Raw genomic sequence first — 15,111 nt, forward strand, 5'->3', positions numbered from 1 at the left:
AATGAAAACTGCTGCAAACAAGACTTCCTGTAATCTGAGGTTATCAAACAGAACCTTTTCATTTCAGATATGAATTTCCAAAAAGTATTGAAGCTTAAAGGAGGCATCCAGTAATCTGGAGGGAAAAAAAAAAAAAAACAGGTTTCTTCCAGCCCCTAGAAATCTGTTAAGTCCCATGGCACAGTTCCGCTCTGAGCCAGGCCTCCGCTCTCCCCTCTCTACGATTGTGACCCACGGTTGGGACGTGAAGTGCAGAGTGACCTGTCGGGAGCGTGAGGCACGCATGCGCAGAAGATCCCAACCCAGCTCGGGGAGAGCGGAGGCCTGGTCGGAGTAGAACTGCGCAGTGGGACCGAAACAGACTTTCACAGGCTGTAAGAAGCCCCAGGTGAGTGAAACATTTCTTTTTCAGATTGCCGGATGTATGCTTTAACCACTTCCCTTCTACAGGTTTTTTCCACTTCAAGACCAGAGCAATTTTCACGTAACGCTCCTCTCATTCATTTGCCAATAACTTTATGACTACTTATCACACTGAAACTATCTATATATTTTTTGCAGGACAAACTAGGCTTTCTTTGGGCATTACTTTTTGCTAAGAATTATTTTATTATATATGCATTTTACAGGGAAGAAGAAGAAAAAAATTGCAAAACTTCACCATTTCTCAGCTTTCAGGCATTGTAGTTTAAAAATAAAATGTGCTATTGTAGATTAGACACATTTTATTTGTCCCGGTTATTACAACGTTTAATTTGCGCCCCAAGTACAATGTATGGCGATAATATTTTATTTGGAAATAAAGGTGTATTTTTTCAGTTTAGTGTTTTTTTATACTATAAAAATAATTATAAGCTTTTATTTACAAAAGCAACAGGAATATATCTTCATAACCTACATATTTAACCACTTCTGTGCCAGGGTTTTTTTTTTTTGCTGATCGGTGCTGCGTGGGCTCTCCAGCCCGCAGCACCGATCAGATAGCAGCCAGGGCGATCAGACTTCCCCTCCTTTTTTCCCCACTAGGGGGATGTCCTGCTGGGGGAGTCTGATCGCCGTCGGCTGTTTGCGCTTGCTCTTCAAAGCCCCCCTCCGCAGCGCTTTCTGGCCTCCTTCCCTCCCTCTCCCTCCCCCTGTGAGCGGTGCAGGACGGATCTCCGTCCTGCGCCTGATGGGATAGGCTTTAGCCTATCAGATGCCGGCGATCCCCGGCCAATCAGAGGCCGGGGATCGCCGATCTCCTCTACGGCGCTGCTGCGCAGCAGCGCCTTATATATGTAAACAAGATCTTCCCCGTGTGTTTACATTTACTCTGCGAGCCGCGATCGGAGGCTCGCAGGGTGTTCACGGAGACACCCTCCGTGAACTGACATGGAATAGAATCCACTTCAGGATTCAGGGGCGTACTTAAGCGTATGCAGAATCCTGAAGTGGTTAAAAAGTCCCTAAGGTAACTATTTATGTAGGTTTTTTTTTTTAATGTTGTAATTTTTTTTTATTTTGGTAACTATGGGGTAGGGGTTCAAATAATAAATATTTAATAAATGTTTGAATTTAAAAGTCTCTTATGGTATGTTTATGTGTATTTGTGTGCATTTTACTTTTTAGCCACAAGATGGCACTACACTTTGGTTACTGTCTGCAGTTTACCACAGGTAGGTACCAAAGTGTAACAGTTTCCTTGCGTTATGAATGAGAGATGCAGCTTTCTCCCATTCATAAGGGCACAGTGATCGGGGCTGAGAATGGATGGTTCTCATGAACCATTCGCCATCACAGAAGAACAGGGATGCGGTGATGGCGAATGGAAACGGCACGGGAATCGCGATTGGCGGTGGTAAGTATACAGTGCGTATATATACGCCCCTGATCTGCTAGTGGTAAGCACAGGTGCGTATATATACATACCAAAGATCTGTAAGTGGTTAAACAACATACGAGCTCCGGGGGTGGTGCTGGGGGCGTTCTGGCGGTTGCACATTTCACAAAGACTTAAAGTGGACCTCCAGACTAAAAATCTACTCAGCAGCATTGAAAAGGCTTGGTGTCTCTTTAACAGTTTCACAGCATCAGAACTTTGTTTTTCTTACCCAATCCTCATTTTTAGCTGCACAGAAGAAAACTGCCCTGGATTTTTTCCCGTGATGCTGTGCAAAGCATGATGTTTTTTTTTTATTTTTATATTTGAGATTTGAAGCTTAGCGCGTGCAGCTGGGAGGGGTGATCAGCACACAGGACAGTTGGAACTGTGTCTCATGCTCCCTGTCACCTCCTTTCAACCAAAAAGATGGCTGCACCCATGACATCACAAACATTTGCCTGTTCTTTTAAACCAGGGTGGGTAAGAGATTATATTACCTATCTATTTTATTTAACATAACTAATGTAACTTAATGACAGTATGTTTGTTTAGGCTGAAGTTCCTCTTTAAACTGTGCATATGCAGAACCTGTCCGGCCACAGCAACGCAATCAAGAGAGCCGCATGGACATGCCTGCAGCTGTGGTCAATTTTTTTTGGGGAGGTGACAGTGGCATCTTGGAGAAGAATGCAGTGAGAATGCAGGAGAATGCAGCAGAATGCAGTGAGGGACCAGATACACTGCTAGGGGGTGGTAAAAGCACCAGGAAAGTAAATCTATTCTATCCTCTAGACCCCCCCGTATGTAAAGTTTAAGAAGAAGAAGAAAAAAAAAAGTATTACAGATGTACGTTAATGTTTTTAATTCTGCATTCCTGTGATGTCCAATAAGATCTACATACCATATATACAATGTGACAGCGCCAGTTCCAGGAAACTTACAGTTCAGAGCAGTAATAGCTGCAGCCGATGTATAGGACAGCTCCACTGGATGCGTGACAAGGTGAAGAGACTGCAGAGAGTAGACAAACGGAATCCACGCCAAGAAAGAGTATACCAGCTGGAAGCCAAACCCACTGTGAGTAATACTCAGAGAGGTCAGTATTCCTTCCTACAAAACACAAGGACATAAGATCAGTCAGCACACAAAGCATGGACCGCTCAGTAGATGGGTGAATGCGATTACCCAGAATGCAGACTGAGATTCTACAGCAGGGATGGAGAACTCCAGTCCTCAAGGGCTGAGGTCTTCACACATTTTTGGCACAACTCAAATGAATTGATGGGACTGAATCAGGAAAGGTTGGGTTCATCAAGTAGAACAGTTTTCATTCCATCCTAAACACTGGCATGGATATGGCCCTCAAGGACTGGTTTTCAACACCTGTGTTCTAGAGCTTCACATATACCCATCCCCCAGTATGCACAGTATATGCAGGTTGCTCTGTGCTGACAGTAAACTAGCTGCAGGGTGTGCTGATCACTGCAATTGTTACGGTAATTTTATTCAGCTTGAAAACAGGCCAAGTCAATTAAGCCGCTGCTGCAGGAAATTTTCCATCAGCTCCGAATCATTTGTATCTCTACTTGGCGCAAGAGATGGTCAAGATGCTAATCACTGATGCAAAATGTTATATTAGGGCCTATTTTCACCCGTGCTGAATCAGAGAAGATTTTATTCGCCAAGTATAGGGTGATGTACAAGGAATTATTTTTTGGCACAGACAGCACAGTAGACCTACATAGGCGGAGACTGGATACATAGGTACACATAACACAGGGGGATGGGATGTACAGGTGCAACAACAAAAATTAGAACACTGTGCAAAAAGTCCATTGATTTCACTAATTCAACTTAAAAGGTTGAATATATGAAATAGGAACCCTTTGCTGGCATTTTGGATGAATTAGCTGATTACAGTCTGCACTTTGAGCCTAGAATATTGAACCTTTTCACAATATTCTGATGTCTGAGATTTTGGGGTTCACATAAGCTGTAAGCCATATTCATTATAATTTAAGTATTTATAGAGCGCCGACATATTATGCAGCACTGTACAGAGTATGTATTGTCTTGTCACTAACTGTCCCTCGGAGGGGGCTCACAATCTAGTCCCTGCCATAGTCATATGTCCATGTATGTATCCTGTAGTGTATGTATCATGGTCTAGGGCTAATTAAGGGGAAAGCCGATTAACTTATCTATATGTTTTTGGGATGTGGGATGAAACCGGAGTGTGGGGAGGAAACCCACACAGACACGGGGAGAGCATACAAACTTCATGCAAATGTTGACCTGGCTGGGATTCAAACCGGGGGACCCGGCCTTGCAAGGCGAGATCGTTATCCACTATGCCACCGTGCTGCCCAAATGATAACAAATAAAGGCTCGAAATATCTTGCTTTGCATGTGCTTGTGTTTGGCCTTAAAGGGAACCAGAGAGGATGACACATACATACCTGGGGCTTCCTCCAGCCCCATACGCACGGATCGCTCCCACGCCGCCGTCCTCCACTGCCTGGATCCGCCGCCACCGGGTCCCGTCATTGCCGCGAGTCGGCAAGTCGGCAGGCGGACGCGGCCAATTCTCCGCATCACAGGGTGCTCTCCCCATACAGATACGCATGTGGCTGCTTACTGCGCAGCCGCATGCGTACGTGTATGGAGGGAGCCCCTGTGATGCGGACAATTGGCCGCGTCCGCCGGAAGTGACGGGCCCGGTACCGGCGGATCCAGGAAGCTGAGGACGGCGGCGTGGGAGCGATTCAGGCTTATGGGGCTGGAAGAAGCCCCAGGTATGTATGAAATCCTTTTCCTTTTTTCACCCCCCGTTCCTCTCTGGTTCCCTTTAAAGTGAACCAGAGAAGAAAGCACCCTCATGTTTTTTTACCATATATATCAATGAGAATATGACAGTAAACACCTACCCTGCTCTCTGTTTCATTCTTCTCTGCTAAATCTGCTTGTTATCAGTCTTCTGTGAGGTCTTTTCAAGCCCCAGTCTGCCCCCTTGTGGCTCTGCTTTTCTGCTATTTATCCTCGAAGGGCTTGAAAAGACATCACAGAAGACTGACTCAGCTATAATGATTCCAGTGAAAGCTAGACTGAATGCTCAGTCGGCCATGAGGGTGCTTCGTCTCCAGTTCTCTTTAAAGGAATGAAGTGAAAGCGGCAGTGCACATCTGGCTAAAAATCAATTTTATTGCTTCATCTTAAAAAGTCCACCCAAAAGACATTATTCAGCAAAACAGAGAGAGGTACAGGCAGTAAAAGGTCTACAGCTGTTTTGCGCCGTGCAAAGTGTGGCGCATCATCAGGACATTGTGTTTGGCCTTAGCGGAGGCGCCCGCGTATCATCGTTATAGCAGTAGGGAGTCGGATGCATACTGCGGCAAACTGCAGCATGCCATCTAAATGGCACCAGCATCAGACGTCATATAGGCAATAGAATAGGCACGTTTCACTGCATACGAATAAAGCGGGGAAACAGGCCCTTAATGTTTGGCAAATTTATGCAGCTTAGGACGGCATTTAATTGGTCTGATTCCAAGCTGCATAAATTTGAATGCAATCAACATAAAATTAGCACCAGCTCAAAAACATAAGCATCTCATAGATCATCTCTCCATAGCACACATTAACCACTTCACCTCCATGGGTTTTCCCTTAAAAACCAAAGCAAAGGCGCTCCTTCCATTCATTCGCCTATAACTTTATTACTACTTATCACAATGAAACAATCTATATCTTGTTTTTTTCACCACCAATTAAGCTGTGTACACACTTGAAAGATTAATGAAAGATCATAGACCAATATGAGAGCCATCCTCTACACAGTCTATTCTAGTAAACTGAACTCCCCACCAGATAAAAATCTTTGCAAGATGCTGCACACAGAGTTGCTGTACACATGCAACAGATCAGTATCTGTAAAAGATCCGTTCCTGCAAAATGCATTCATAGTCTATATCTGCAGATCTCATACACACCTTGTTTAACAGACTTCATCTGCATATCTGACAATCATCTGCAGATCTGAAGATCCATCCTGGTGGATCTGATCTGCAGATGAATGTCTGTTAAACAAGGTGTGTATGATGATCTGCAGATATCCTAGACTATTAATGCATTTTGCAGGAACAGATCTATTGCAGATACTGATCTTTTGAATGTCTACAGCATCTTTGTGTGCAGCATCTTGCAAAGATTTTTATCTTATGGGGAGTTCAGCTCCATAGAATAGACTGTGTAGAGTGTGGCTCTCATACTACATGGAAGGGGGTAAAATTGGTCTGTGATCTTTCATTAATCTTTCAAGTGCGTACACAGCTTTAGGCTTTCTTTAGGTGGTACTTTTTGCTAAGAATTATTATATTCTAACTGCATTTTAAAAAGGGAATAAGAAAAAAAAATGGAAAAAAAATATTTCTCAGTTTTCGGCCATTATAGTTTTAAAATAATACATGCTACCGTAATTAAAACCCACACATTTTATTTGCCCATTTGTCTCGGTTATTGCAACGTTTAAAATATTTCCCTAGTACAATGTATGGCGCCAATATTTTCTTTGGAAATAATGGTGCATATTTTCGATTTTGTGTCCATCACTAACAAGCCCATTATAAAAAAAAAACAAAAAAAAACAGTAATATACCCTCTTGACATACATATTAAAAAAAGTTCAGTCCCTAAGGTAACTATTTATGTTTTTTTTATGGGTACTAATGGTGAGTGTGGGATGGAAAGATTTAATTTTGAAATGTAAATGTTGGACTTTTTATGAAAAATAAAAATTGTATGTAGGTGTAATTTTACTATTTGGCCACAAGATGTCCTCAAGCATTACTTTCTGGTGCATACTATTAGTACGCTAAACAATAAGCAATGCGTGGCCACGTTGCTTTCGGTTTCTGTGAATGACGCAGCATCTCAATGATCGCGGCAATCATTCACACGGGGACTTGGATTAATGTTCCCATACATTTACCCCCCCCCCCCCCCCACACACACACACACAGATCGGCAACGAGAACGAGCGCGGGAGTGAGCGGGAGTGCATGGCGGCAAGGGAGGAGTATCTACGTCCCTCCAAAGGTAAAGAAGGGACGTAGATACTCGTCCCAGGGGAGGGGAAGTGGTTAAATCATGTACTGAGCCAGGAGTGGTATAAACATGATCCATAGCATGGAAGCAGCACGTGTAATTAAGTGAAAACAGTGAATGAACACAGATTGGAATGTAGAGAACTAATTGGTAATTACCATGTTCCAAAAAAAGTTGAGGACATACAGCAGCTGAAAGCTGTTCACCAGGATCATAGATAGAGACGGTATCTCCAGACCACGAGTCTCCATTTCAGCCAAAAGCATAACAAAGTTGAGGAAAACCTAAAAAAAAACCAAATTCAAAAAGGCATGAAATGATAAGATACAGTATACTTGAAATTTAAATATCACATGATATCTAAAGCCCAAGCCCCAGCAGGGAAGAACTTTTATGTACGTTAAAAGGACAACCAAGGTGGTATGTGACATGATGAGATAGACGTGTATGTACGGTGCGAACCATACAAATAACTAGGCCAGGGATGGGCAAACTACGGCCCACGCGCCGACCTCCACAATCCGACCCCCCGAAGCCCGCCAAAGCCTGCAACATGTTTATTTTTTACTCAATCCGCCCCCGCGGCACGCACTCCACCGGCCGGTCTGCCTATCCAATCAGACAGGGGGACTGAGGCGGCCGGCCGTGGCGTGCCCTGGTGCGTGGCTCCATCACGCTGCTTGACTCCACCCCCCGCCTGGAGCCATTGGCGGAAGCCCACTGCGCACTGCCCGCGTGTTGGAGCAAGCGAGCGAATGAGCCGAGCGTTCTGTGCTGGGGCCTGGGGGAGCTGCCACCTGCCTGGGGCTGCGGCTGCCTGGGCTGCATCTGGCTGGCTGACACGTGGAGGGGACTCCTGACTGGGAGTCGGAGACATCACGCCTTGTGCCTGGCTGCTGCTGTGGACAGCTCCTGAGAGGAGGTCGGGTCCAGGTCGCCAGAGGAGATTGCAGGTATTTAAAATTTTGTCTTTTACTTCTTACTTTGCCTGCCTGCCTGCTATTTGGCAATGTGCTGCCAATCTCATAGCATTTGTGGTAAAATGTGCTGCCACTCTCATAGCATTTGTGGTAAAATGTGCTGCCACTCTCATAGCATTTGTGGTAAAATGTGCTGCCAATCTCATTCATAGCATTTGTGGTAAAATGTGCTGCCAATCTCATAGCATTTGTGGCTAGATCTGCTGCCAATCTCATTGCATTTGTGGCTAGATCTGCCTTTTCCTGTTACCACCCACATCCTGTCCACACCCTTTCCTGCTATGTCACCGCCCACATCCGGGCATGGCCACGCCCATTTTTTTTTTGCGCCCCCCCCCCCCCCCCCCCCCCCCGATATAGCATTACTGAAAAGTAATTACAGCCATAAAATACTTTCCTGCCAGTAAATGGCTTCTGAAAGCAGAAAACAGATAAAAAAGGGTCAATAGTTCATAGATTTGAGCTCTGGCATTCTTCAGTAAAGGTGTCACTGAGCAAAAAAAAAAAAAAAAAAACTGAGCAGAGACAATGAAAAAGTAAAAAAACTTATAAACTTGATTTAAATATAAAAAGTCGTAGGATAGCTAGAAAAGTCATTTGTAGGAGGAGAATAGATAAAAAAAATTTTCTCCATTTATCTTCCATCTCAGATGTCCTTCAAAGTGGGATTACAATCAAAATATAATAGTAGAGGAAATGTAATATAAGTAGAGGATTAACCCCTTATTCTCCTGCAGAGAACCTGCATATCACTCTCTCAGACGTACCCACAGTTGATGTTCTTAGTTCCTGTCTGCACCCTCTACATGTACGCTTACCAAGGACTAGTTTTCAAATAGGTATATACTAAGTTTAGTTGAAATGCATCTCTGGGGTACATAAAAAAACACAAAGAGTATGCTAATGCTTAAAAATTAGAATGTCCCAACACACTGTCTGTTTACTGGATCCCTATCTAATTTACTAGAACCTTGTATTAGCTGGGTTCTCGGGCATAGCACCGCCACCTTTTTCTACAAGGTGGTGTAGCTGCACGCTGGAACCCGGCTGATGGGATGGAATGGCCGACAGGGCAGAGAGTCAGCTTACTGGCCAAGAGCATTGTTTTGTTTCCAAAAGCAGATGCCAACTTAATAAAGCTTCAAAATTCCTAAGCTTTGTCAGTTTTAACATGCCTTTTATGTTACATACTTTAAATCAAAAAGATTGTTATATGCAAATTAGAGGAGTCGGTGGTATCATAAACTGAGAAGTCGAAATTGGAGTCGAATTGGACTCCACGGCCCTGCTTTTAAAAAGGCTACATGCCAGTGCCAGTTGTGTTTGAATAAAAAAATGGTATGAAGCTCAAATTTCATTTCTGGTCTAAAACATTAAACACAACATAAAACTAAAAGGGTAAAAAAAGTTATGACTGGTTTTCAAATTACTGGAAGGGTTGATACTTAAACTTCCACTTCACTCAGAAGCTAATTGATAAGATTGCTGTTGCCATGACAAAAAAAAATCTAATTGTATTGAGCTGAGTCTGCAGAGTAAACCATGCAGAAAAGCTTACCTTTTATGCAGGGGGAGGCAGAGATTTTTATCTGCTTTATTTGCTTTTACTAGTTTAATCTGGATCCATAAAGCATTAAGAAAACCAACTTACCCAGCCATGCACCGCAGTGTGATACTGAATGAAATTCTTGAGGTCAAAGCTCCCGATGCGAGGGTTTAGCTCTCGTCCAAAGAAGAATGTATAGATAAAACTCCCTGTAAAATGCAACCACTGTGAGACCGTGTGCCAGAAAGCTGCAACCACATTATAGTCATTACTGTTTTATATAGCACCACTGCCTTCCATGGCACTGTACAAAGTATGGCACAAACACAGGTAATTAATTACATACTTTTGGCAATGACTAATACAACACAGATGTCAAACACCTAGACTCAACATGTGGAACGCACACTCCCAAGGGCAGACTTACCATGAAGCAATCTGAATCGCATGATTCAGGGGTACAATCTATAAAGTGGCATTTGGACAAACAGTTTGGGCCACCTGGCGCCTGCCTCCTTTCCGCTCTGCCACCCGTCTTCCTGGCACACACACTACCCTCTTCATCCACACACCTTATTCGACCATTGGCACCTGCAGCCATTCCCTATGACATCATAAGCAGGTGAGGTGCAGTGATGATCACCAGATGAAATCCAAATAGGTTTTATTCAGATTTCATCCAGGTAATTAAATCACCTGTGCGGGTGGGGGAGTTAATCTTACCCATCAAACGCCCTCTTTGATCTGTCCCACGGCGCCTCTCATGATGCGTTCCAAGCACATCGCGTGACTACAAACACTTCCTCCTTCAACTCGGAAGGAGGAAGTGTTTGTAATCACGTGACCACTGCTTGGAACGTATCGTGGGAGGCACCGTGGGACGGATCAAAGATGACGTCTGATGGGTAAGAGTAACCCCCCTCCCCCCCCCCTCCCCCCCCCCCCCCAGGTGATTTAATTCAATGAAATCTGAATAAACCTATTTGGATTTCACCCGAATACATTTTTTTTTGTTTTTGAGCATCCCTGGTGAGGTGTCGCTATATGCCTCTTATCGAATGCAAGCTACTGTAAAATCTTATCACTGGCGAAAGATCACCATGGACATGGTCATAGGGGAAGCTTTTAGCATACGATCAATCAATCTGGCAGGGGAGCTGTCACCAGACCGGCCAATCACAGCTGCCCACTGCTCCTTGTGCTAACTGGTACCAAATTGTCTCACAGGCAGGACCACAGTACTGTCATTGGGCCAATCACTGCACTCCATCAGTAGCAGTGACATCTGATAGGTCAGTGCTAATGACCAAGTGCAGTGATTGGCATCTGATAGGTCACTGCTACTAATCGAATGCAGTGATTGGCCCAATGACAGTGCCAATCAAAGTATGCTTCAGGCAGCAGAAAGTCTAGAACCAGCCCTGCAGCACATTTTGTGTATACATTAAAATAAACAGTTTTGTTTATGTAAGATTTATAACTTTCTTAAAAGCAGTAGGTTATTTTCAGAAAAATGTATAAACAAAGGTTTTCTACTTATAAATAAATATATGTGTGTAAAGGGGAGGAGAGGGGGGAAGAGTGTGCGATATTCTCTTCAGGGGTTACATGGCAAGCACGGCTTGTAAAAAGGGCTAGTTCACACTGGGGGCGATTGCAATGCGCTTGCCAAAAATGTTAAATGCATTTAATTACCTTTGGGGTGCTTCCACCCCGCAGCCCCGGCAATCGCAATGCATGCCGGGAGCTGCAGTCCGTTAGTAGTGATGTAGCGAACATCAAATTTTCAGGTTTCGTGAATTTACCCCATATATTAGCAAACCGGCTGTTCGCAGCGGGCTCCATAAACTCAAATGGCAGTTGAACTGCCGACGACTTTAGCGGTTGATAGCAAAAAGACCTTATAGTTTTTGAGAAAATCGATTGTAGAGTTCTTGTTCTGAGTGTGGGAAATGTTTCAACAGCCAATGAATTTAGCGGTTAATAGCAAAGCCCCCCTTACGTGCTAGAAACACCAAATTGGCAGGGTATGTTAAGGAGGACAGTGAGAACAAGACGGCAAGAGCCCCTTGTCCATGGATTGGACAAGGGCTCTGGGGGAGAGAGGGAGGCTTGGCCGCCCCTCTCCTCCAGAGCCCCCCCATACCACGGACCATGCGGGGTGGTATAGCTCAGGGTGCGAAGCCCTACGTGGTCGGGGCTCCACATTCTGGCTGTCCCAGCCTTCATGGGGACAAGTGGTTAACCTCCTTAGCGGTAACCCCGTGCTGGACACGGGGTAAGCCGCCGGAGGGTGCCGCTCAGGCCCTGCTGGGCCGATTTGCATAATTTTTTTTTTCAAACACGCAGCTAGCACTTTGCTAGCTGCGTGTTTGGTCCGATCGCCGCCGCCCGCCGCAGATGCGCCACTACCCGCCGCTAAACAGGGCCCCCCCGCATACCTCTTGTGCAGCCTGGCCAATCGCCGCCAGGCTGCACTATGGGGTGGATCGGGACTCTGTGTGACGTCACGACGTCGATGACGTCACTCCGGTCGTTGCCATGGTGACGGGGGAAGCCCTCAAGGAAATCCCGTTCAGAACGGGATTTTCTTATGGGCAAGCGGCGCCGGCGGCGATCGGAGGTGACGGGGTGACGCCGCAGGGAGGGGGGAAGCATGTAGCTAGCGCTAGGCTAGCTACATGCTAAAAAAAAAAAGCCGCAGCAATCATACCGCCAGGGGGGTTAAAGAGGTTCAAAAGGGGGCATGGGCATGCCCATGGCATTCTTTTTTATATGTACCACACTCTGAACACACACACACACACACACACACACACACACACACACACTAATACATTATCTATCATTTTAGTGCAGTAACTTTACTACTTTTTTCCTCTAACTTTAACATTGATTTTCTCAAAAATGATGTCTTTCTGAAAATTGGGTTTCCTCTTGTACCCACTGTCCTCCTCCACATACCCTAAAAATCTGGTGTTTCTAGCACGTAAGGGGGCTTTGCTATTAACCGCTAAAGTCAGCACCCCATTGACGTTAATGTAAATTTTTTTGAAACCGCGAACAGCCCAAGTTCACAGGGAACTGTCCGCCGGCAAACTGTTCAGGCTATCTCTAGCCATTAACGTCCTGGCGAGGTTTCTGCTGCCAGCTACATTGATCTGTAAGATCTGCGCTTGTCGATGGGGACTAGAGGACAGCATGGGAAGCCTCTACAGGATCCAGAGGTAAGGTAGGCAAGTAGTGTAATTTTCAGAATATAAGATGCTCTGGCATATAAGACACACCTAGGTTTAGGGGGCAAAAAAACAAACAAAACCTAGGTGCTTCTATACTGCAAGGGCGTCTTATGGACCTTTTACCCCCCCCCCCCCAAAAAAAAAAACTGTCTCTAAGCTACACAACACTGCCCAGCTACACTACACTAATCCCTGTTGCACCTACCAGTTACACTACACTACACCCCGCTGCCCTACCAACTAACCTGCACAGCAATACACTACACGAACAACACTACGTTACACTGCACTTAACTAGACTACATCAACACTACAATTAACTGAAATACACTACAATTTCTCTTTAATAGTATACCTGCTCATGCCGCTGCGATCTTCTCCCCGTCTCCAGGTCCTGCTTATTGGGTGTTCCTCTTCAGCATCCTCCACGATCCTCTCCTTCTGACAGCGCGATCCACTTCTGTTGCAGGATGTGCCGGGTCACCGGCCGTTTACGGCTACACAGAATTGCTGCGTCCTCCATACTCCTATGCACGCTGTCCCTGTACACTAGCACGCATAGGAGTACGGAGGACCTGGCAGTTCTGTATAGCGGCAGGCGGCCGGTGTCCCTGCACACCCTGCAAGAAAAGAGGATCGTGCTGCCAGGGGGAGAGGATTGCGGAAGTTGCAGAAGAGGTACACCTAAGAAGCTGGACCCGGAGCCAGCGGGAGAGGACTGCGGAGGTTGCAGAAGAGGTATACCTAAGAAGCCGGACCCGGAGCCAGTGGGAGAGGATTGCGGTGGGTGCAGAAGAGGTACACCTAAGAAGCTGGACCCGGAGCCAGGGGGAGAGGATTGCGGTGGGTGCAGAAGAGGTACACCTAAGAAGCCGGACCCGGAGCCAGTGGGAGAGGATTGCGGTGGGTGCAGAAGAGGTACACCTAAGAAGCTGGACCCGGAGCCAGTGGGAGAGGATTGCGGTGGGTGCAGAAGAGGTACACCTAAGAAGCCGGACCCGGAGCCAGTGGGAGAGGATTGCGGTGGGTGCAGAAGAGGTACACCTAAGAAGCTGGACCCGGAGCCAGTGGGAGAGGATTGCGGTGGTTGCAGGAGAGGTACACCTAAGAAGCTGGACCCGGAGCCAGGGGGAGAGGATTGCGGTGGGTGCAGAAGAGGTACACCTAAGAAGCTGGACCCGGAGCCAGTGGGAGAGGATTGCGGTGGGTGCAGAAGAGGTACACCTAAGAAGCCGGACCCGGAGCCAGTGGGAGAGGATTGCGGTGGGTGCAGAAGAGGTAAACCTAAGAAGCCGGACCAGGAGCCAGTGGGAGAGGATTGCGGAGGTTGCAGAAGAGGTACACCTAAGAAGCTGGACCCGGAGCCAGTGGGAGAGGATTGCGGTGGTTGCAGGAGAGGTACACATAAGAAGCTGGACCCGGAGCCAGGGGGAGAGGATTGCGGCGGCAGGAGTAGGTATAATATATTGGTAGCTTCCCTGAGCACTCTGTATAGCTTATTCCGTATCTTTGGAATATAAAAGAGGCAACCACTATTCCCCCAATGTTTTGGGGGAGAAAAACTGCATTTTATATTCTGAAAAGTATGGTTGGTCTTTTTAGTACACAAGGTTTGCTTAGGGTACACTTTAAATGAAAAATGCCTACCGGATGACGCGGCCAAAGTAAGGTCTTCTGCTGGTGCTCTATATGAACGTGCAAATGCATAAACGCCTAGAAGGATAGACAGCAGAGCTGCGGCTGTCACAAACTGGAGGAGATGCTGGTATACGTAGAGGAAGCCAATCCTGTAGTATAAGAGTCCAGCAACTGACACGGCAGCCAGGAACAGAGTGTGGACGCCTGCGGGGAAAGGGACAGTCATTAGATGAGGGACACTTAAATTGCATACAACTAAAACAAGACAGATAAATATGTAAAAAATAATATCCAGACAGCAAAACAAGCACAAGGCAAAATGTTACAATAAAAACACAAAAACAAATATTTTAGTTAAAGTGGATCTGAACTCAGAACTCCTCTCTGCTCTGAAAGATGCACAACAGCATAATAATCTTTACAGAAACACATTTCTTTGTGACAGCTGATACAAATACATTTGCAGTTTCTAGTTCCGGATTCATGGAAGCAGACATATTGTTTACAGCCTGTGTTTTCAAATGGGCTTATCTGCTTATCTGCCATAGGCAGTCATGTGACACAGGGGAGGATCAAATTAAAACTTGTGATTAGACACAAATGAGGGAGGGATTACACAGGGTAAACTCTCTAAATGCATACAGGGTGCATTTCTCTACACTTTCCTTCTGTCCTGTGCAAGAGTTCAGGTCCACTTTAATTAAAAATTACAAATTTAAAGTGAACCAGAGATGAAGCACCCTT

General features: G+C 45.6%; 1 protein-coding gene across 1 annotated transcript in view; it reads right to left on the minus strand.

Moving 5' to 3' along the window:
* The window catches only part of LBR (lamin B receptor), a 62,511-nt gene that overhangs the window by 14,116 nt on the left and 33,284 nt on the right, over nucleotides 1–15,111 (minus strand). Inside the window, exons 8-11 of the mRNA XM_068279680.1 lie at nucleotides 14,377–14,571; nucleotides 9,596–9,699; nucleotides 7,123–7,248; nucleotides 2,803–2,971 (exon numbers count right to left, since the gene is read on the minus strand). Of these exons, the coding sequence (XP_068135781.1) occupies nucleotides 2,803–2,971; nucleotides 7,123–7,248; nucleotides 9,596–9,699; nucleotides 14,377–14,571 (594 nt within the window). The remainder of the gene's footprint in view (nucleotides 1–2,802; nucleotides 2,972–7,122; nucleotides 7,249–9,595; nucleotides 9,700–14,376; nucleotides 14,572–15,111) is intronic.

The sequence above is a fragment of the Hyperolius riggenbachi genome, chromosome 4 (assembly GCF_040937935.1).
Source record: "Hyperolius riggenbachi isolate aHypRig1 chromosome 4, aHypRig1.pri, whole genome shotgun sequence".
Lineage (NCBI taxonomy): Eukaryota > Metazoa > Chordata > Amphibia > Anura > Hyperoliidae > Hyperolius > Hyperolius riggenbachi.